Here is a 24,197-nt window from a genome sequence, read left to right on the forward strand (position 1 = left end):
ATACTATTATTAACAAAACATCAAAGAAACATTTTACATGATGATTACAAATACACATATAGTGCGAGATCATGTATAGTCAGTTTAATCTCTCTGCATTTTTTCATTGTAATATATTGGTTAGAAAGAATAACCAAGGGAACAAAGATCCTAGAGGAAATAAACAAAATGTAATCTAGGGACAAAGACCAAATTTAGAAGAAAGACACACACACACAAAAAGAACATAACATAACAAAAATAATACATACAAAGTAGCAACAATTAATGAGAAATCACAAATAACACATAGATCTTACAGTTATATTTCTCCATAAAAAGTCGTTCATGACCTCTACATTATGAAAGTATAGTTATTATAAGGATATGTGATAAACAAAAGGAGAACTTCAATAGACGACACACAAATGTACTGGTGTACTGTTTTATAGATATATTAGTAATAACAGACCGGGAATGAAATAACCGACCTGTGACTTTCTATGAAATTTGCATTACTGCTACGGTAACATGAGTGTTCTACCATTGTGATGTCACTAGTGTTGGTTGTTCAACAGCTATTTTCATCGTATAGTACTCCTTCTACAGAGGAATCATCACGTTGTATTCCACGACTGTAACTTTTCATTTTTGGCTGAGAGTTTGATGAAACGGTAATGTCATTATCAAATTGTGACATATTTTCTACAAAAAAGACATAGTTTACAATTCAAATCATTAAATAACATTTATTAATTTATCCAGAGAAATATGTTTAATGAACAAACATTACAAAATTGTTATATAAACTGAGATCATAATGAATTAATTGCTGTTATAGAGTAGAGTTACATAGTTTTTCTATTAATTTTGATATAAATGATTAAAACAAATTCTTAAAATTTTCAGAAGTACCTGTTTCCTCTGTAATATTAGCTAGCTTTCTTTGAATAGTTTTGTTTGTATACAGCTGAAATGACCAAATGTTATCAATATTAAATGTTAAAACGCAGATATTAATTATATGAACAATGCATAAAAGGTATATAATTTCTTATATATCTTTCGTACTTCGTTTTAAAAAATAATATTTTATCCGAAACTTCAATGACCACTTATGGAAGAAGATTACTGTAGAAAATTTAGTGACCATTTTGTATTGTAGAAAAAGTCCGAATATGACGTTCTTCCAAATTAAATCAACATAGACCACTAAAAATATATATTATTTAAAATTCAAGAATAACAAACAACAATGGACGAACATATTTAAATCGTGTAGCATAGTGTAGGAAATAATGAGTCGCGAAATTTAACTGTATTTCCAAACAAGACCTACCCTTTTCCTGTACGTTTTCCAGACAACAACAACCACGATTGATGCACACAACACAAACGGACATATCAATATCCAAACCGTCAGTGGAGATCCGTCATAAGCTAGCTCATAGTCTGTAATGTACACGTTTTTTTTAAAGTTACCTAACTACACAAGAAATTTTTAAAAACACATGGAAAACATTTTTTTCTATTTGTTTCTATATGTTTATGACCGACATGAACAGCAAATGAAAAACATTAAATTTAAAATTAAGGACTGAAAAATTAACTCATAAAATTCAGACGTAATTTCGAAAAAAAATAAGATCAAACTAGTATCAGTTTTGTCAACTTACACATAAGGTGCCCCCCCCCCAAAAAAAAAAACAAACAAACAAACAAACAAACAAAAAAACAATTCCTACACACGGCATAACTTCAATATAATTTTGATTAGAAATTTGACCTGTTAGATAAAAATGTCTCTGTAGATTTGAAGGTAGCATTGGAAAAGTTTCCCACAATATGACTTTATACAAACATGTAAAATTACATAATCGGGCAAAAACAAAAAAAACAAACAAACAAACAAAAAAACACAAAAAACACTTTAATATTTTTTTTCACCTACAAGGTAAACATCGTTTGTTTTTTTTTCATTTTTACCTGAACATACAAAAACAATTTGTGACAGAGTTCACTCTTTAAAATTCCAAATCAATTTAACATCAAATTTGGTTATTGCATGAGAAACTTGATTCACATTAGTTTCACATAAACAAAATATCGCGACTGTAGGTTTAGTGATTTTTATCACTATCGAGGGAAACATATAATGCATGTACTTACTTTCAACACATTGGTCGGTGATGACAGTTTCATTTAGAATGAGAACAGATTTGACATGACATTGCAATAACAAACTCTCCATGCATACATGTAGACCAGCTGTATTCCTTAAAGAAGAAATATTAAAAGTTGCAGAGTACAACTTTTCAGCACGGCTGTAATTCACTTGATTCAGATCTGCCAAAAGTTTGTCGAGCTGTAGAAGATAAATAAAAACATGCTTAAGTATCGCTTACAGATTTTAAATAGGCTGGTTCATTATTCTTTATACAGAACTGGTCCATGCTCCCAGTTTTTAGTGGAGTCCGAGTTGCTCATTTACTTTTGTTACTTTGTATGTATGATTTTAGTTACTTTATGTTCTTTGTTGTGTATGTCTGTTTTCCATGTTTGGTCTTTGTCCCAGGATTACATTCTTTTGATTACTGCTATAACCTTGGTTCCCTTGATTACTCTTTTAAACACATAGTAAACAAATTAGTGTTAATAATTTGGAGGCCTATTTTGATAGTGCTAATCATGTATTTATATATTTCAATATGAAAAGGAAATCGTTAGAAACCTGGGATGATTGCAAGACCATTGAAAGAATAGTTTGTGTTCTTAAAAATAAAGGGTCTGTTATAATCCGTTCAGGAAAACACTTATTAAAAGTTGCATATATTGTTATGGCGAGCTTGTGTAAGGTATAATTTTAACTATTTGATTTCAGTGTGTCTATAACGTAAAAATATGCCGAATGTTTTCTATCTTTAATATTTCAACAAACTTGTAAAAGTTTAAAAAAAACTACGAGTTATTACCTTAGCACTGATGAAACATGATGGTTCAGGGTAAACTCCATCTAACTGTAGATAAAAATCTGTTATTTGGTTTGATGAGTCCATGCTTTTCTCCAGAGTATAGTTGCGTGGACGAACTAGAAGTAAAATATTTTCTAATAAACTAAACACGGACCAAATGTAAAATTGATATCAAAAGGGTCTTTTAGTCAAAATCTTATTTATTCTTCACCCTTTCTTTTATTCGGAGTAACAACATAGGTATATCAGTATACCCCATCCTACAGAGCAACTGTTTGACAGTTTGTAGTTTGACATTCATTTCAAATTAAAGCCATTTTTCTACTCAACAACAAGTTAGTTATTTTTCTTTGTTCGAAGGTAACTAACTCCTACACCAAATTGACACTATAAAAAAAAGAAAGAATTAAGTTTAAAACCCATTTACCATAAAACACCGTCTAAATCGCCTGTTTGTTTAAAATAAAAAAAAAGAATTAAGGATAGTGATCTGATTGTATTTTATACACTAAAGATCTAATATTGAATACAATGCATTTATAACAAACAAAAGTAAGTGTAATTACCTATTATGTCTTTTACGTTTAGAACTAGACCTTTCCGTTGATTCATTACTCCATATGAGCACGTGTAATTAATATTTGCATGTTCATACTTAAATGTTCTTATTACTAAACTATAATTGCAGTTTGTAGTCTGTAATACACTGTAACTAGTATTATCTCTACACATATTGTCCTCACACAACAGTCCATATCTAGTGCCACCATACCACTGCTTGACGTATCGTGTGCAGTTGTGTATTGGGTCTTTGATGGTACATTGTAAAACAGTAGACTCACCGAGAATAATTGGCAGTGTTTTTAAATCCCATCGGACTGAAATAGAAAACTGTCTGATTTTGCAAAATGCAGACCATGCATTTCCTACGCTTTAAATGAGGCTGTCTTGAATATGTTATTTGAAATACATTATTAAAAGACTTGTCGTCCGACCGGAGAAGGATCAATAATACAAGACTTGTCAATTTACCAATTCACAGTATTGTGCTTCAATATACTAAAAATAAAAATAAAATAGCAAATTTTGTGGAACTTTTGTTTTGTTTTACCGGCATTTTGCGCGTAATCGATAAATGCAGCAGACGACGCATTCGTGTGTTACAATATTTAATTATGTGTTAAAATATTTTTATCATAGTTTTCTGTGTATAGATAAATAACTTACAACTTTAACGGGATGAATTATACGAATACATATTTTTTTTCGTATGTGTTGTCATATTAGCAAGACTCAAATTCAAAGATTAATTACCTGTTGCTGCTTCAATGTCGGGTGACATCAGGCTTAGAAGTAAAGAAACACATATTATGTGGTATGACAGTTTTCCCTGTCTATAAAGATGTCGTCTTTTTGCAGTTGTTCTCGGTCTTAAAGAAATGCAGGGTTCATAATTGTATAAAGATTCCTTATCGTTTATTTGTGAGGTGTATGTACATCTTTTGATTGTTTTAGAATGAATCAATATGAATTGGAGTACACAAAGACAAATAGCACTATTGATGATCATATTTCTTTTATTTGGTCATTGTTCTCGACAAAAGGATGCATAACTTAAAATTTCACCTTTCGAGTTTTTGGTCATTGTTTGCATTTTTCAGATAAAATGGAATGATATTTTTGTTGCTGTTTTTGAATTTAATGTAAATCAGTATTAACGTAGTGTCATGTAACGAGCTCATCTGTATAAGGTGTTCTATAGTGCAACTCAAAAAGCTAACTATTTATACGAGGGGTCTTCGATACATTGTATCATCAGGAATTGTACCAAACCGCAATTTAAGTTTCCTTTTTAAATCATGTCGAAAACAACTTTTACGACTTGATGAATTTAACCAGTACGAGATAAGATTCTTTAATCTTTGAGTGCTAAGTATTTATTTAAGCACATATTTAACATTCAATGAATATCTCTCGCAAGATCAAATGTAACAATTGTATTTCAAATATATTACTATACGTTGTTACCTGTTTGTTCTAACTGAACCTGTAAGTACACACTTCTTCGTGGACAGAATTAATGGCTTTCTTTTCTCTTTTAAACTCACTTTTTCTTTATCCACTAGATTTGTGTCTGCGCATTTTGTTGACAGATATATAAAGTCAAAAGTTTTGTTGTTTTCACTAATATTGTCTTTATCATTATTTTCCTGCAGATATAACAATATGTTCGTATTTATGCAACATTTATATGGCCAGAATTAGTATGGTTAAGTTCAGCGGTACGGACTTTCATCTATATAAGAGTAGCAATTATCATTCTAGCTTAAATATATCATTTAATCGAAGTTCTGCAAATAAATTAATAAACAAGACTTTAAAACGTTAACATAGCACTAACGTCTTTTATGTTTAGCACTGACTATGTTTGTTAACATACGTACGACTTGTAAAGATGAGAATGCAAATAAAGGAAAGCTGTGGTCGTCCCTGTAACCACTTACAGCCAATACATTTCGGGTAGCTGAAACAAATGTTAAAAGATATTAGAATAGGCATTAGCACTAGTTTAGTAATATTATTACCTATGTTCTAAATGCTAAAGAGAAAGCAAGAGAACCAAGATTCTAACGGAAATCAAAAGAATTGCTTAAAAATTGTAAGTCCGGGGTATACGAAAGAGAAAAAGAAAACTATGATACGATGAACAAATCAGTTTTCATGATACAGTTTGATACACCGTAAAGATCGACGATAACGACCATAAAACTTCTGTAGAGATGACTACAGTCTTCTAGAAACATAACGTCACAGAGCTATTGTCTGAACACTTACACAGAAATGAAGTTTGTTAATTCGTATAATGATAGGGAGGAAACTCAATGAAACGGCAACTTAATGACAAATCTATAGATTGGATTTTCCGTTTTTTGCAAAATATTGAGGCAAGACAGAAATAGTTATATAAATGGAGTACGTAGTTTTATTAATAAATCGTCATAATTTCAAAAATACAGTTTGTGCAAAGAGAACCTTACAATCAAATCTTCGCCACATAGATCATTTTATGTTGTGCATATTTACATATACATTGTACTTGTATTAGCTATTTGGATCATAGCACTTTTTAGATTAATGTGCTATGCATGCATGCTCACAAAGTATAAGTGGAAAAAAAACGATTTTTTTTTCATTTGTCCTATATCTGTTTACCTTAATTTCAAAGTTTCGTATTTAAAATTAAAACTAAGGGTAACACTAACCTGTTCTCAAGCTTTCCATGTCGTTCTATTAAAAAGAAACAAAAGTAAGTACTCATTAATATGTTATAAAAGGAAGTTTTGTGTCACAAGCATTTTCATCTTTTTACTGTACATTATTATAAGGTATATTTCTGCATTGAATCATCCGTTTCAACCTTTAAAGAAATTCAACTTTCCAGTTTCCATTAATACATGTATTTATTATTATTTTATTGTTGTATTGTTTCAATTTTGGCAACAGTTTATCGTGGTATAAAGAAGTACTTAACGTTGACAAGAAAAATGTAGCAATTGAACTCAGCAAGGAAGGAGAATTATCAAATGATCTAAATGTATGGCGTTTTTTAGAATCCACATATGTTGACACTACTACAAGAGAAAACAATTGCACAGTATTTTTAATGCCATCCCAGCCTTGCACTTTTGAAAAATTTCTTAAATTAGACAATTCTTCGGTTAGACCAATAGATGATCCTGCTTTGCACCTTTGTTTGTATTGAATTTTATTCAGTTTTGGAATCCGATACAAAAAGACCTCTGAGACCTCACACTAAGATGGCATAAAGAACCTCGGTTAGCTAGGATTGAATCCTTGTTTATGGAACTGTGTTAACAAAAACTCATCCAAGAATTTGCTTCATCAGTTGTAGAGTACTGAGATACTACATGACTATCGATTTATCATTATTCCAATTAAAAACAAATATGATATCATTTAGCAAAAACAAACAGAAGATATGATTACATTTACTATGCCTTTTAAACATTGGCAATCACAGGTAATAGAATACAACAGCGTACTTGTTTTTGATTAAATTACCATTCCTTTTTTATTTCTTTGCTATCTTGACATATTAAGGCCAATCATTTTATACATTAAGATTATTCTAACAATCAGAGGTTGAAGAATGTTGTAAAGTATTAATGATAGGTTCATTTAGTCTTTTGTTATTAATATTAATACCATTTTGTATTTATCTGTTTAAGTTCTGTATACAAGTTTGGATTCAAACTAAGTGCAAAAATGCTAGCATATTCGGTATTTAAGAATCAGTAATAAAAATGCGTTCATGTTTGCGTTTCTATATCCCTCGTTGACTCGTAACTGTGATTATTCATATCAATTTAAAGGAAAATAATTTTAGTTAACGTTTAAACATTGAAACATTATACTCTAGCTGTTTTGGTTCCCAGTTTGTTTAAATAGAATGATATAAACATCTTTTTATCTAGGACACACACATGAGTATTAACTTGTTGTAAATATAACTATTAACATCAGAATAAATAAATGTTAGTTTAGTCTTCTTGATAATCTGACTAAATGGACTGTTTATTTATATTTTTCTTACCTTCAATATCGTTTCCTTAGATATCTATAAATACAACTTTGGTTTTTCCTTTGGCACCTCTTTCGTTGTTTCTATATTTAAATACGTGGGAAAATTCTGTATATTGTTTACAGCATGGTAGAATTGTAACAAAAAATCAATACTACTACAAATATCCAATTGCTAATACCTGTGGAGTTGCTAAAAATGTCGTGTTCAGGGTAGACAAAAGAGTAATTTAATACTTTGACGACTTGCCAAGTGCAGGTGAAGATAATATATGTGATAAGAAATGTGATAGGACTATGCATAGACTTTCTTGATTATATAAGGTCGTTAAGAAAGGGAAGAGAGTGTACGGACATTTTGAGACTTGTCTCCGACCATACATTGTACTAACATGGAAGCTTGAGTAGACGCGTCAATTCGTGGACAGGCATTTACCCAATGAATTCAATGTTCAACTCTTAATATTTATATTAGGTACCTTTAAACCATACATTTGATTTACGGATATACTTGTGGTTGTTAAATATGAAAATTCAATTTAAGATATGAGACAAACAATTATTTAATACAGACATAGTTGAGTGGAAATGCGTCACTCAGAGGAAGAGACCAGGAAATGAGATGATTAGATAATGGATTCAAAAACACCAGTGCCATTCTATGCATATCACGATTTTTACATGTTTCCTTTAGTAATTGAAAAAAAGGAAACAATACATTAAAACATTTTTTTTCAATATTCGATAATTGAGAAAGTAAACTTTGTACCTGCCATATCGTTAAATCATGAGCCCATTTAAGAAATACATGTAGCTATGATATAAATCTCAAATACAGGGACAAAGGGCCCGTTAAAGAAAAGGGAAAAGTTCTGAGTTTCAATCAGAAGTTTTTTAAAACTCATATTTGTTTATTGTTTGTTTGTCTGCATTTTGGATTCTGGGCTTCCATTTTCCTAATTTTTCCCGAAATTAACAAAATTTTTCACGTTATATTTTTGTTAATTGTAACAATAATTACAAGTAATAAGAGACGTAGTTTTAAACACCTTTTATAGGAGTCATAGTAGTAATGTGCCAAGCCAATTCTGTACATTGTATGTTTTACTAGATATGCCAAAAGAATGATGACTGAGTACAATTGTTAACCTTAGTTATTATCGATGAAAACTTATGGTTTTATATATGTATATCCCTGTGTTCAAGAATTGGCAGGGCTCTGTTGTAATATATCATTTTTATTGCAGACTTATTTTTGTCTCGCAGACATTGTACGCCTTACTGCATAGGAACAATATCTAGTCAGTGTAATTTGATTGTTTATATCTCTATTCAGTAAGATAGATAATTCTCCATAGCCTTTCTTGGTACTGTACCGCCAATAACGTCAATCGGTCCGCAATCCGGAATTTAAACAATGCCAAGCTAAATAATGCTTTGGTGATTCAGCATATATATATTTGACCATTAGTAATGTTTGCATGACCAACTTTGGGCCCGGGACTGTTTACGCTTGTTCATAAACCGTGTGCTGTTCATAAAGAGAAAACTTCCGAAAGTTTCGCATTACTTGGTCATTAAAAACCCTAATTACTGATATAGGGCGATATAAGACAGGTTCTGTATTTAAGTCATTGAAATAGCAAAACTTTTACTTGCATGTTGACCTTAAAATTCCAGGAAATACTATACTACATGCTTGTAATGTAGTGTAAGGAAATAATTGGGTTATAGTATAAAACTTCAATTCAATAGTAAATTTGCTCACCTGAAAGCTATAACATGGATCGATTGGAAGTATTCATACATTGTATTGTGACTGGTGAGACATTTGGTTTTACTTATTTTAAATTTGAAATGCAATTAATAAGGTGAAGATAACTTCAGCATCAGCAAGGCTTATAATATCAAATATTCACTTTAATATATTGCATTTATGTTGTGTAGAAACCGCTGTTATATAGAAAATCTATTACATTTTCCTTACCCATCCAATATGATGTTATTTTATTTGTGATGTAATGCATGTAATAAAAAAGCACTCAATATGTATAGTCATTACAAAACAATAAGTAAAACAGTTGTATTTGTTTTTTTCTCCTACATGTAACTTTTACAAAGTTTAAACTAAAAAAAATGAACGCGCTTCCAGTGTAACAATAGTTTGTAAACAGTCCGTGTTCGGGTGTTTATTCTTATATTCAGGCATACAAATATTATCAAAAATGGGGCAAGAAGAAAAACAATTTAAGAATATAAACTTGGATTATTTTGGTATTTTTTATTGCCAATTGTTTTGATGTTGAATTTTCTACTTCTTATCATTGGTTTCTTGTTCGTGATATAGAGGTAACTAACAAGATATTTACATGTATAGCTTTGTGAAGTTATATTGTTGAATCTATATATGTAAATAGACCATTGAAGAAGATGTAGAGACGGATTCTCACCTGCAAATTCACACATGGAAGGATTGGAATTTTTTTTCTACCACTTTATTCGGAAAGCCGACATGCTATTAACAATTATTATTTGTTATTGTTTATACTTTCAATAGTGTTTACGACAATATGTTCGTTGTTATTTTAGTTAACACTATGACAATAATTGATATATTTGCTGAGAATGGATCTACAGTAAACATCACTTGTGTCTTCACAAACCTGTCCTATGGTGACACAATCACTTGGCTAGTGCCACCGGACCTTGAACAATATGCAGTCGGGGATTCAGTTATGAGTAATTATACTCAATTTAAGCTGCATTCAATAAAAGAAAGATCGACACAGTTACAGGTTTTTAACTTTTCACAGCATAATACGGGAGAGTATCGCTGTCAAACAAAGAAGGAAGAGATTTGCTTTGAGGTATTACTCAAAGGTATGACGCTGGTACTTATGACATATATTATCTATTAAAGAATAATATTGCATTGTATCAAAATATCAATATCAATTTTGGCGAAATCACTGCGGAAAAAAAGTAATTAAGGAACCAAGATTCGAGCAAAAGTCAAACGTAGACTAGACAGGAAAACACAAATGAATGTGTAACCCGGATTCAACTACATACGGGTGTATGGACAATGTGTACCGATAGGTATCTGCCTTCCTAGCACATCTGCTGAGTTCCTCATATGGACGGTAAAAAAAGAACAGTTTTTTTTCAAAATTTGCTAAATATATGTTTACATATTTCTAGACTTTCTTTAAAAATATAATTTTATCATTATCAAACAAAGATTGATATATTATAATGTACGAAAAAAAATCCTTTTTTTAGTGCCTCCTCATGTCAGCATTGTAAACACTGTTTTGAATAGCTCCATAAATACAACATTGGAATGTGTAGCCCACGGAGTGCCAGACTCTTACAGCTACAATAGCTGGGTCCATCTGACAAACAATAGATCAGTTGTCAGACATTTGGCTAGTGCTAACAAAGTATCGGTTTTGTCTAACAGTTATGAAGATAGTGGTATTTACATTTGCAATGTGTCAAATGGAGTGATTGATGATAATGGCAATGAATGGACAACAGCTGAATATTACATGAATTATTCAGGTACAATGTATGTGATTGGTATAAAACTGAATATTTTAAATTCACTTCATTATTATAACCCTTAAATAAGCTGTTTTGTATCTCCTGCTGTCTATAATGTTCATATTCATATAAGTAAATCAAGGATTTATTCTTTATATGTTTATTTTATTTTAACTTACTATTATATGTATATACATATATATATATAGAAGGGTCTGAAAAATTCGAAACGTTGTTAGAACTGTCAAATTTGCAAAGTAAATTCTGGTCGTTCCCTCCGCAGGACTCGAACTCATACCTATGTAACATTTATGGCAATACCGCCTGCACTAAGTCCAGCGCCCTAGACCACTCGGACAGCTACTCCATATTAAAATATAGCTTTTGCTGGCCGGGTCATTCCTCCTCGTAGGATTAATCTAGGGCTGTAACTTAGTACACGATGTATGGTAGTACGTGACAATTCATCTGGGTGTATAATATATAGGATAGAAGATCAAATTAAATTCATGATGCATGTCACAACAAAGCAATATTATACAAACGTCTAAGAATATGACGGCTCTATTCGCTACACTGCTCTATCGGATCAAAATGATACAGGGAAGATAATGTAAACGTATAGAAGGGTATGAAAAATTCCCTACGATGTTAGAACTGTCAAAGTTGCATTTCAATCAATGTGAAAGCCGTTCATAGAATGGTTTTATAATATACATGTTGTATCATATTATCAGACAAAACCAGTTTTGCAAAAAATTATAATTTCTACGGTTGTATTTAACTGTAGGTAAACCAGTTTTCACCAGAACAAATCTAAGAGCCCAGTTTGGACATATATACCTGTATGTTGTTAGTCCTCATCCCATATCGGTGGCGTGTGTGTTTAACGAACCCAGAGAAGCATATGGACCGAATGACTCCTGCCATGCCAAGTTTAACATAAAGAATACTTACACCCTCATACAGGACATGTTATACAGTAACATAGTAGGAGTCTATGGCTACGAAATACGTCTTGAAGCAAAACTGAACGTGAAGATTGATAACCGAAATGTAACAGCTCAAGTACAGAATAAAGAAGGTTTTAGCACGTATGTTGTACATTTTACAGCGCCAGGTATATATTATTGTCGTTGCTTTTCTGTGCCTTGGAAAAACATTGTTTCATGTTTAAATATTGTAAAGACGTAAGATAGTCGGATTGTCAGTTGGCCAGCATTCATAGAGACAAAAGTAAAAAAATAATATTTTACTAAAACTAAATAAACTGAACAAATCAAACAAAACTAAACATATATATACAACATGCAAATGAACATAAGTAAATGGGCAGGCAGATGAAAGTATGTAAGCAAACAAAAGTCAAAGTACACACACAGTAAACAAACTAAAAATTGGTGTAGTAAAATCTTATAGATTATTCAATCATCATCTCTCACCATAGCTTCTACAGTACACCGTAATCGATGGTCAAGATCTAGGACGCAACGATTTCTGTAGACTTTCAATATAAATTCAAACTAAATTTCACCATTTCAATATATATTCATTTCTGATTCTCATGGCACACTATAATTTTCATTTTCTCATATAAGTCAATCCAATTTATCATTCAAATTGACCAATACACACTTTTCAGCCAATATAAATTCCAGAAATAATTAACACAATTCATGTGCTGAACGTCCACACAATATTTCAACATTTCACCATATACACCGACGGAAAACTAAATTCAGCAAATTTCACGGTGTAACAAATGGAACTGTAGAATGTATTAATGCAACATCCCAGCTGAATTAACACCAACTATCGCTGAATATAAATATTACACCATCCGCTAAATTACGGAAATATGGATCGTTGTTCAGCGTACAAAACTGACATTAACATACGGTATTTAGGTAGATCTGTATCAAAAACTAGGACGATAGCATTTGACAATATTTACGTTGTTTCCTTCAAAATGGAGAACAAAACTGGATAGGAAAAAACCCTGAAACAAATAAATTAACTCAAAATAATTAAATGTTCACTCAAAAATGAAATTTAAACGATAAACTGACCCGCCACGTGAGAATTTAAACTAAAGGCCTGTCCGACACGCCATACAACGATAGAAATGTCTACACGGTCACAAACAGAAATAAAATGCTTACCTGAGCAGATTCAACATATTTTCCTGTGAAGCTCCATGTCCTGAACTGACAATTCTGAGACCTCACCAAATATGTGAATTGCAAACTTGGACACAACACGTCCAGTCACTTCAAAATCTAAATGTGCTCTGCCTAACCGCTTTACCGGTATAAATCACCCGTGCTTATACGCACCTGTTTGGCAGGAAAATCATTGAGCGGGTATTACTTACCTTAAAAAAATGCCAAGATATTTGTGAACTACATCATTTTTTTTCAAACTTTGGGCAAAATAATAAATTAGTAAATGCAAAAAATGAAAATAATATAATGAAGTTCGTTACAAATATTATTATATTGATAGGTCAATAGATATGTACTTAACTTTTGTTCTGTCTTTCCTCATGTAGGAACTTGTATACCATATAACTTATAATTGACTATTAAGCAGCATTGATGTAATATAACATTTAGTATTAACCTTACAATTTTTTCATAAAATCGGCTTTCTTTTATAAATAATTTAGTTATAGTGTAAAATGGTGAACAAGAGTGGCTGCAAATGTTCAGTAGTTTTTCATTCATTTATTTTAGTTAAAACTCAAACCCTTATATCTATATTGCAAGACTTATATATACTGTACCGTGATGGGAAAAATTGGGATTTATTTTACATACGAATGGAACATGACTTTTTGTAGATCTGGCCAGTTAACTACCAGTAGCTCATTGTTTGTACGTTTGTGTAATTTATGTTTAGTTTCTTTATTTCCGTTGTAACAAGGAAATTAGACATTTTTAACTGATTTTTAAGCGTGTCTAATTGTTTAATAGTGTTTGCGAAAAGGGAAGATTTTAAAGGGGATTACGATCACGCAAAAGTACCTTAATCCCACCGCATCTTTTGCGCCTGTCTTAAGTCAGGAATTATCTGTATTTCAAGTCATGTTTTGTTTCGCCTTTAGTTTATTTTTATGTGACTTGAGTTTTGGTATTGGGCCAATTTTGGCGCTTTACCTGTGTATAATAGTGTTTTTGTCCAGCTGCTGCTTGCTTCGTTAGGTGGAGGTTTCCTGATCGTTTATTGGACACCAACCGATTGTGATATGTATATCTAAACCAATCATTGTTGATGCAGTTGAGTTCATAATTTATACATTATTATAGTTAGACGTGGACAGTTTGTAATTAACCCTGTTTATTTACATCATAAATGCATAAAATTAATGTACTTGCATGACTACCGGTGCACCTGGTACATGCTCCCAGTCCGTGTTGCTTATTTGCTTTTGTTACTTTGTATGTATGATTTTAGTTACTTTACGTTCTTTGATATGTATGTCTATTTTCCATGTCTTGTATTAGTGCTTGGATTACATCCGTTTGATTACTGCTATAACATTGTTTCCCTTCATTACTCTTTCAGGACGTCAAGATGAACGAAAAGACTTAGTTGTCATATTACCAGTTGCCATGATTCTGGCCTCGACAGGAATCATAGCCTTAATCTGTAGTTGTTACATGTTTTTCCCAAGGAGAGTCGTATCTTCAATCGATCAAAAACCGTCCGTTACCCAACCCGGAGGCGTTATTGAGGTATCATTTATTTTTTTTAGAATCGCGTAAAATGCACAAGAATAATATAAAATAGTCAAGGAACTTTTTTGCAAATTACAAAAAACTTAATTTATCAATTAATTAAAATAACTATAGTAGTATAATTTCTATATTTATTAAACATATTTTCTTGAACAGTAAATAGAGTATAAATAAAATAAAAAAAATATCTGAACATAAAATAAGAGCTGTTATATATTTCCGCTATTATAGGAAAATGGTGATGCTAAAATTTGTAATCGTCGCACTATTTCATATATATGGTAGGTTTCTGCACCGGAGATGAATTATGTCGAGGTAGATTTTTCTTGGAAACTGAAAAGGGGAAAGGCTATTAAGCAAGCAAGGAGAACAAATTATGCAGACATTGATTTCACAAAGACAGCTGAACCGCTGCCAGAGGAGGATACTTCGTGTAACTCTGAAAATGAGTGACAAAACAGTAATTGTGAAAACAGAAAAATGTCTCACATATGTGTATATATATAATTGAAGAACACAGCTATCGACCACCACTGATGTATTTGTGCTATCCTCTTTTGGTCTCTCTACCAAGGACGATGATTGTGATTTACTGTTTATGTACTGGATTCCAAAAACGCCACAAGAATCCATACAAACAACGTTTCATAGCTGGATCTGCAAAATGTACCACCAATCCTCTTTCAAAACTTTTAACTTCTATACTCACAACTGTCAAAGAGGGTCTGCAGTCCTACCACAACACTTGTTACTCCCTTAGTGGTATTAATTCAATGTGGATCCTGAGAAATTCGAAAAATCATTTGGAGACAATCAGTTCAAGTCTATCTGAATATAATAGCATTCAAACCTATGATTTTTCAACATTGTATACCTCTATTCCCCAAACTCAGTCAAAATCCCGACTTAAAAACATTATACATTGTTGTTTTAACAAAAGATGGTACACCTAGATACAAATATATAGTTCGTGGTAGAGATTCCTCATACTTTGTAATAAATAATTTCAAATCATCTTTCAAATATACAGAGGAAGATGTTTACAAAGTGCTGGAATTTTCAATCGACAACATATCTGTCCAGTGTGGTGAACGTGTTTTTCAACAAACAGTCGGCATTTCAATGGGAACATATTGTATTCCTTAACTTGCTGACCTATTTCTTCACTCTTTTAAGGCTGAATTTAGAGCTGATCTGATCCGAAAGAAAGAATATCATTTGGATAGATCCCTTAATCTCAGTTTCTGCTATATAGATGACGTATTATCTTTAAAAAATCTTAATTTCGGGGATTGGATACATTGCATCTACCCAAAAGAACTTGAGATAAAGGATACTACAGATACTATGAAGTCAGCCTCATATCTTGACCTACACTTAGAAATCGATGGTAATGGAAAACTATTGACCAAACTCTACGACAAACGTGATGATATTTCATTCAAAATTTTCAACTTTTCTTTAATCTGTGGTAACAACCCTTCAGCACCTGCGTACGGAGTGTTCATATCACAACTCATACGTTATGCCAGAGCTTGCCGAAACTACGCAGACTTTTTGTATCGCGCTAGAACTATAACAAATAGGCTTCTGGGTCAGGGTTATGTTGCTACAAGATTGAAGCCATCACTACAGAAGTTTTATGGTCGTCATCATAAACTCGTGGATCGCTATGGTGTATCCATCTTCAGCATGAAAACTGATTTATTCAACTGATCATAGTTTCCTTTCCTCGTTTGTCTACCCCAGTCTTGGCTTTTTATGAGCAGCTCATTTGCTTTTATTACTTTGTATGTATGATTTTAGTTACATTATGTTCTTTGTTGCGTATGTCTGTTTTCCATGTCTGGTCTTTGTCCCTAAATGGCATTTTGTTGATTACCTCTATAAGATTGGTTCCCTTGATTACTCTTCAATCTTAAACATTAAATAAATCAAACTAACACATAATATTGAACAACCTTTAGTCTTAAAAGACTTCAGTAGTTCTCTAGATATGTACATTAAAGCACATACTATTCAGCAAATCGAAGGCCTGTACTTTGTTTCTTAGTTTTTCGTCTCGAGCTTGGAGTCTACCATGAAAACAGCTTGAAATTACAGTTAGTGTTGAATGGTAAAAGGCTACCCTTTTTACTGCCCTTTATTTTCAACCACTACGGACAGTATCTTTTATGAGCAACTCGGCGGGTGTTTCTAGAAAAGCAGAGGACGCTTACCCTACCGGTGCACCTGGTCCATGCTCCCAGCTTTTAGTGGAGTCCGAGTTGCTCATTTGCTTTTGTTACTTTTTATGTATGATTTTAGTTACTTCATGTTTTTGTTATGTATATCTGTTTTCTGGTTTTTGTCCCTGAATGGCATTCTGTTGATTACCTCTATAAGTTTGGGTCCCTTGATTACTCTTCCATGTCTGGTCAATGTCCCTGGATTAAATCATTTTGATTACCTTGATTACCTTGATTCTCTTAACCAGAAAGACGACGATTTTGTTTTTGTTTGTATTTGTTTTGTTTTGTTTTGATTTTGTTTTTGAATTCGTTTTAGTGTTTTTTTCGTGTTCACGTTTTTGTTATTTCTAAGAAACCATATCTTGTGTAGAATAAAGCTTGATGTGTAGCGTATGCTGAATACATTTAACAAATCAAAAATATTGCGGCGTTAACGTCATTGTAAACAGTGTTCAGAAGCTAAACGAAAACACAGTGCAAAGAGTTTTATTATTAAATGACTAATGTTATTGCTCTGAACATTTTTCAACCGACGCAATTAACTGTTTTATGGAAACGGAGCCTGAATTAACCCTAGGGCTATTCGAGGCATATGAAATTACCCCACTTTTGTATGGATTTATGTTTGTTTTTGATTTATTTTTGCGTTGTTCATGATTTGTGTTTCTTGCGCCTATATCAATAAGATGTTAAATACAAACGGCACAAATGATGAGGACTACTCCCTAGAGTTTTGGGGTTTTTATTATCATTGCTATTTTGTTTAAAATCCCTTTGCTCTTGCTATACGATAATTTTCAATCTCACGCTAGTCGCGTGAGAATGAAAAATATTGCTAATTTCATTGTCCTTGTGTGACATACAAGCAATAGCTTAGGAATCTTTGACGATCCAAATAAACGTCTGTTTGTTTACTGCGTAAGAAATAAAGGCTAATTTGTGGCAATCTTTTCTAGTCTACAACGGAAAATGATTAAATACAGTAACTTACCCGATTAAAATGAATAAATCCCAAAATTATTTCACAAATTTTAAGCTAAGCGATTTTTTTCAAATGATGTGTATCACAGCTGCCCAACACACGTGAGGTCACGTAGCACGTCGCCAAAAAAGAGCCCGCAAGGAAATTTGTAGAGCTCATAAAACTTGCATGTTTAGTTCAGGAAAACTAAAAATAAAAGAAAACTAATACCTTACAATTCAGCAAAACAGTCATAAACAGATCATTAAATATTATTTCAACTCGCGGGAGTTTCGCATGCTCATTTCGTCTAGCGGCAAAGTCGCTCTACGAAATAGGCATGAGAAACTTTTATTTAAAAAAAAAATCAAATAATCTAATATTCTTTACCCGCCGTCCTGTACAAAAATGTAGATCTATTTGGGTGTAAGAGAATGCTACATCGTTCCATACCTTGCTCAATTGATATTTTCATTTTATTCGTGTAAAGTGCAATTATCAATATTTTGAATAATATCATGTTATGTAAAATGTAATGAACAAAGGGTAAACAATTAAGCGAAATATATTTTGTTTCAAGATCATTGTGTCGTGTCAAAAGGCCATTAACCGTTTTTATGCACACCGGAGGCAAATTTTACGTGGTTGTCCTTGTTCATTATATATTTGTATGTTATGTTCTTCGTGTATTTTTATTTATTGTGTTTTGTTTGCTAAAACTTTGTTATTTCCAATTGATTATTTAGTTTAATGAGAGCATATAGTTGGAGGTATATACTCCGAGTTCTCTGTTGAATGGCTGTATTTAGTTTCCTTAATTCTTTGTCGGAATAAATTTGTTAATATGTCACGTTCATCTCAACTTCAAAGTGCAATTATTTGATACTTAAATATCATTACAAAATTAGTCATTGATCAATATTATGAAGTAATTTTGATCCAAACTAGTAAAATACTCCCTAAAAAGGCAAATGTTGCATTAGCAAGAATGGAATATATATGCAGTACAATACAAACACTGAGTAATGCAAGCATTCTCATTTTTTGTACCAGAATTTGAGATACGGTTCGCTGTTTGCAGATTATGACAATGAAATGAAATCATAACTTGTATATATTACAGAGTATATATTTATACATTTACATATTGTTTACTATAAACATAGTAACGACGTAAACTGTAATGAAACCTCGTCTGGTTATTATCATCCGCATAACAAGGAATACATCGAGCCTTCACAATATGTTTAAGAGTGCATAGTAGCCTAAACAAAAAAGTCTTAGCCAGACTTTTATAGTCCAAATATTTAACGGTTGACATAATGAACTGACATAAATACGACGCTTAAATTTCTTATAAACGATTGTTTTTGTCTAAGCTCACCCGACTCGCTGCATATTTGATTTGTTTAAGGGGCAGAGCATTTTAAGACATATAAAGTAATATTTTGTTATGGATGTGTGTGTTGTTCATGGTTTTGTTTCTCGCTATTTTACTAAGAAATGCAATACAAACGGTATCAATAGTTTTTCAGTATTTTCAACTTATTCATTTACAGTGCATTAATCAATAATTCAGGAATACAACATGAGTTTAAATGTAATAAAAAGCATACATAGCGGAAGGATTAACTAGTTAGCACCTTCGTTATTGTGGCATGTCAAAACGCCATTCACTGTATAAACAAACCGGAAGAAGGTTTAGAATTTTTTCCATAGTTGTCCTAGTTCAATTTTTTGCATTTTTATGTTCTTCTTTACTTTATTGTTTGATGGTGTTTGTTATGTAAAACTTTGTTACCTCTCATTTATGATTGAGTTTAATGCAAGAGAAAACAAGGGAACCAAGATTCTAGTGCAAATTAAAAGAATGTAATCCAGGGATAAAAACCAGACAGGAAAAACAGGCAAAAACAACAAAGAACATAACGAAACTAAAATTATACATACAAAGTAATAAATGTCAATAAGCAATTCAGACTTCTGTGAAAACTGGGAGCATGGACCAGACCAGGTGCACCGATAGGGTAAGCGTCCTCTGCTTTTCTAGAAACCCCCGCCGAGTTGCTTACAAAAAGTCAAGTCTGGGGTAGATGAAAGAGGAAAGAAAAACTATAACACGTTAAACAAGTCAGTTTTCATGGTGCAGAAGATTGAAAACTTGTAGTTTAGTTGGAGATATACTCCTGTTGACATTGGAATGATTGCTTAAAGTTACTTTGGTTACATGTCTGACTCAATTGGCAAAGATGTTGTATTATATACGTCCATCTCTGTATACTATCAGTTATCTAATATACCATTATCATTGCAAAGTCAAGCATTGGTCTTAGGTATCAAGTACTTTTATTCATATTAGTGAAATTCTTCCCCAAATAAGGAAAAGGGATTGTGATATATATGTAGTACTGCAATGCGGCACTGTATGACTCAGGCAAGTATTATTTTCCCCTTATTTGGAATAAGGTTCGCTGGCGTGGTAAATATACACGGAAATAAAATCGAGAATTTGTATATATAACAAATAACGTACATTAACATGCTGTGTATTATAGAGTCATGAACTACTTAAAGATAATAAAAAAATAGTTCAACTATTTGCATTTTTTTCATATGTCGTGCAAATTTGTTTTAATGGGTATTTGCACATTGTCAGTATTATAGTTGATTATACTAGTATAATAGACTGTTCATTATCAGGATATTCAATGTAAACTGCCAAATATTTCGGTGGAAAAAAATATACTTATTTACGTTGCATGCAGTATTTAAATTGATTGAACTCGCACAGTAAGTCTACGAACACAGACTAAGCCTGTTATAATATTACTGACCCATACTGAAACTGACAGAAGTGCACATACAGATATTGAACATAAACACATGGAGAACCGTACCTCATAGTATGTAGATATCCCAAAACCGCTGGTGAGATTATAATGTATTGTTTGAAATGACATCATAACAGAAAATAATATCGTGACGTCCAATCCTATTACAAATTTTACTCTTACGACTGTTTGTGAAGCTGATCACTTGGGTACCGGTAATTTGAAATCCAAGTTCAATCGCTTCTAATATGCGTAAACACTACAAAACCAGACGAAAACAGTAAAGAAAAAGAGTCATTTTTTCAGATTATGTCAATAAGAATATGTTCAGCCAGAAGGTATAACCAGCACATCTTTATTTTATTATTGATAATAACTCAATAATTGGTAAGTTTCCTTTTTAACTTTATTTTCAAAATTGTTATTTATAAACTAATAAAACAAAACTTTGAGATACGGCAGAGCAAGAAGTTGGTTTGGTTTGAAATTTACACCAAGTGGATAATATCAGATGAATATAATCTTTATAGTAATATAAATGACCAAATTAAGATTAACTATCCAATTCAATTAGCTTCATTGACATGTCCTACAAAAAAATACTGGCAGTTGGAATGGAGCTAGCGAAAAGGGATGTCATCCGTATACTCTATAACAAACATAGCTGGAATGTCTTTCCTTACCATTGAAAACTTAAGAAAAAGGTGATGAAGGACTGTATGACTCTTTTGATCTTACGTCCAACTACGCATACCATGTTCACGCAAAAAATAAGTGTACTGACATTTCTAAATACACCAATGCAAACGAATAATATTAAGCTTTCCTGATACCTTTTAAGACCATGCAATTAATTCTTTTTATATAAAATGTGCAATTTTTTTCACTGTCAGTTTAACATCTCCACAAAGATTATGCTGAAGGCTGACTTGTACCAAACATTAATTCATGCAGAAGAGTTCTAACATTACAAAGTGCGTTCTATGTTTCTAGCAATAATTTCAATTTTCACTCTTACAGTAGATGTTTGTCTTTAATAGATCTTGCAAAATATCTATAACCCAAGTCCAATGTTTGTCGCAATATATGCCTTGCGCCCTGGTGTCTTTCTCTGTATATTTGGAATCCCTTTGAAAGGCTCATTGTCATAATATATAAATTGTTATTCATCATTACAAATTACGATTGTTAAAATTTTCAAACAAATATTGCATTTATTTACACTATAAACATGTAAAATTTATGACTAAGGATCAAGCACAATATTATTTCAAACTTAATTTGCGATTAGTTATTTTTCAGAGGACCCAACAAATATGATAATCACAAACAGCAGTAAGAATGATAAGTTGGTTGTTAAAGAATATTTGGACTCCATCCTTTAATGCAAAATAACACCTGGCCGATATCATGAACTACTGCAATGGACCCAACGGAACTAAATTTTGATTACAGTTCATAAACGCTCAATGCAACATTTTATGTCGACAAAGCTTTAATTAAATACCAGGCGTATGATTATAAAAAAAAGCAAACGTGTTATCAAAGAGTAATCAAGGGAACCAAGGTCATAGCGGTAATCAAAAGAATGTATTCCAGGGACAAAGACCAGACATGGAAAACAGACATACACAAGAAAGAACATAAAGTAACTAAAATCATACATACAAAGTAACAAAAGTAAATGAGCAACTGGGACTCCACTAAAAACTAGGAGCATGGACCAGGTGCACCGGTATGGTAAGCGTCCTCTGCTTTTCTAGAAACACCCACCGAGTTGCTAGGAAGTGATACTGCAAGTCAAAGGTACAGTAAAGATACACAAACTGATTTAAACACAACATTGTTACACATGATCATCTTTTTTTTTTGATTTTTATAATTGTTTTAAAATTATTCTTATACTTTTCTAGCCTTCTCTTTTTATGTGTTATTACAATTTTAAAAACAAGTTGACATTGAGAGTGCCCCGTGCAGGTCCGGGTGTTAAAATAATAGGCCTGCAGCAGCGCTAAGCTTGTCATAAAAGGCGACTAAATAGTGCTCAGAACCCTAGTTGGGGGGTAGGGCGCTTTGCCCACAGAGCATCTGGGATGTGTGCCCCAGATGGTGGAATGGGGTACCCCTGGCGTATTACATGCTGGGGTTGTCAGGCTATAATACGGAAAACCTGACCGCAAACCATAGTGGTGCACCGTGTTGGGAAAGATGCCACGTTCCTCGCACGTTAAAGAACCCTACTGTGGTATTCTCCCGGAGTAGGAACCATAGGTCTCCGCCACAGGAGGTTAAATTGCCCGACCCTACCCACCTCTCCCTATTTCCAGTGGCAATCAAAATTTGTCGACCCCATTGTCCTTGTGTCCCATCCCTTTTTCATTTCATCATCATTTCATGTTCATTATATCATCAATTTCATGTTCATCGTCTGAATATAGCTGAAATATTGCTGCTCGGACGTTAAACCCCAACAACCAACGACATTGAGAGTATGCCAATACATTATGTTGGACGTTTGAATCAATCCATTCGAGCGCCTGAAATACATCCACATACCACTAGTAATGAAGTACCACTTTCATACTGCCCCTTGCAGGTCTGGGTGTTCAAAGAATAGGCATGCAGCAGCGCTAAGCTTGTCGTAAAAGGCGACTAAATAGTGCTCAGAACCCTAGCCGGGGGCAAGGGCGCTTTGCCCACAGAGCAACTGGGATGTGTGGCCTAGATGGTGGAATGGGGTACCCCTGGCGTGTTCCATGCTGGGGTTGTCAGGCTATATAATACGGAAAACCTGACCGCAAACCATAGTGGTGCACCGTGTTGGGAAAGATGCTACGTTCCTCGCACTTTTAAGAACCCTACTGTGGTATTATTCCGGAGTAAGAACCATACGTCTTCACCACAGGAGGCTAAATTGCTCGACCCTACATACCTCTCCCTATTTCCAGTTGCAATCAAAATTTGTCGACCCCATTGTCCTTGTGTCCCACCCCTTTTTCATTTCATCATCATTTTATGTTCATTTTATCATCATTTTCATGTTCATTTTATCATCAATTTCATGTTCATCGTCTGAATATAGCTGAAATATTGCTGCTCGGAAGTTAAACTCAAACAAACAAACAAAAAAACTTTCATGCGATGCCCATTCATCAGAGAACACCAAACTGGACCAGGTTTCATCGGGCTATTTGACACCATTAAGTCGTAAAGATCAACTCAATAAAACTCAGATGAACCTGGTTGGTACATGATATTCTACTTCTACTAGTGATGGAAGTCAAACAGGTGTAAAATCTGACTCGAAGTATGAACAGGTTGCAGCAAAAAATAAA

The 24,197-nt window shown here is 32.8% G+C and overlaps 2 protein-coding genes across 4 annotated transcripts in view; one reads left to right on the forward strand and one right to left on the reverse strand.

Moving 5' to 3' along the window:
- Positions 1-289: 289 nt before the first annotated feature.
- LOC148608598 (uncharacterized) overlaps positions 290-24,197 on the reverse strand; it is a 70,935-nt gene continuing 47,027 nt past the window's right edge. The window contains exons 2-12 of one of the 2 annotated variants that reach the window (XM_088544870.1): positions 7,567-7,637; positions 6,215-6,239; positions 5,396-5,475; positions 4,980-5,161; positions 4,266-4,297; positions 3,518-3,829; positions 2,952-3,067; positions 2,149-2,344; positions 1,319-1,431; positions 895-949; positions 290-684 (exon numbers count right to left, since the gene is read on the reverse strand). In XM_088544870.1, coding sequence (XP_088400996.1) covers positions 551-684; positions 895-949; positions 1,319-1,431; positions 2,149-2,344; positions 2,952-3,067; positions 3,518-3,829; positions 4,266-4,297; positions 4,980-5,161; positions 5,396-5,475; positions 6,215-6,233 — 1,239 coding nt within the window. In that variant the 5' untranslated portion in view covers positions 6,234-6,239; positions 7,567-7,637 and the 3' untranslated portion in view covers positions 290-550. Of the gene's footprint in view, positions 685-894; positions 950-1,318; positions 1,432-2,148; positions 2,345-2,951; positions 3,068-3,517; positions 3,830-4,265; positions 4,382-4,979; positions 5,162-5,395; positions 5,476-6,214; positions 6,240-7,566; positions 7,638-24,197 lie in introns of those variants that run through there. The other variant, XM_088544869.1, reaches the window with a different exon arrangement.
- Positions 7,658-18,887, forward strand: LOC148608599 (uncharacterized). 2 transcript variants are annotated; one of them, XM_088544871.1, is made up of 6 exons: positions 7,670-9,375; positions 10,143-10,433; positions 10,836-11,117; positions 11,890-12,219; positions 14,667-14,836; positions 15,125-18,887. In XM_088544871.1, exons 1-6 carry the CDS (start codon positions 9,336-9,338, stop codon positions 15,290-15,292), a joined length of 1,281 nt encoding a protein of 426 aa, XP_088400997.1. In that variant the 5' UTR covers positions 7,670-9,335; the 3' UTR covers positions 15,293-18,887. The 2 variants fall into 2 exon arrangements, with proteins under 2 accessions (XP_088400998.1, XP_088400997.1); XM_088544872.1 differs by lacking the exon at positions 15,125-18,887 and having other exon boundaries at positions 7,658-9,375; positions 11,890-12,193; positions 14,667-14,819.

This window comes from Perna viridis, chromosome 9 (genome assembly GCF_037379345.1).
Source record: "Perna viridis isolate PV_CMFRI_1.1 ecotype Kerala chromosome 9, ASM3737934v1, whole genome shotgun sequence".
Taxonomy (NCBI): domain Eukaryota; kingdom Metazoa; phylum Mollusca; class Bivalvia; order Mytilida; family Mytilidae; genus Perna; species Perna viridis.

What these genes read in the sequence shown, in the direction of transcription:
- LOC148608599 (XM_088544871.1), top strand. Translation starts at nt 9,336, where the DNA reads ATGGATCGATTGGAAGTATTCATACATTGTATTGTGACTG. An exon ending in TGTACATTTTACAGCGCCAG is followed by an intron (nt 12,220 to 14,666) that starts GTATATATTATT and finishes TTACTCTTTCAG; the next exon opens with GACGTCAAGATGAACGAAAA. An exon ending in AACCCGGAGGCGTTATTGAG is followed by an intron (nt 14,837 to 15,124) that starts GTATCATTTATT and finishes TATATATGGTAG; the next exon opens with GTTTCTGCACCGGAGATGAA.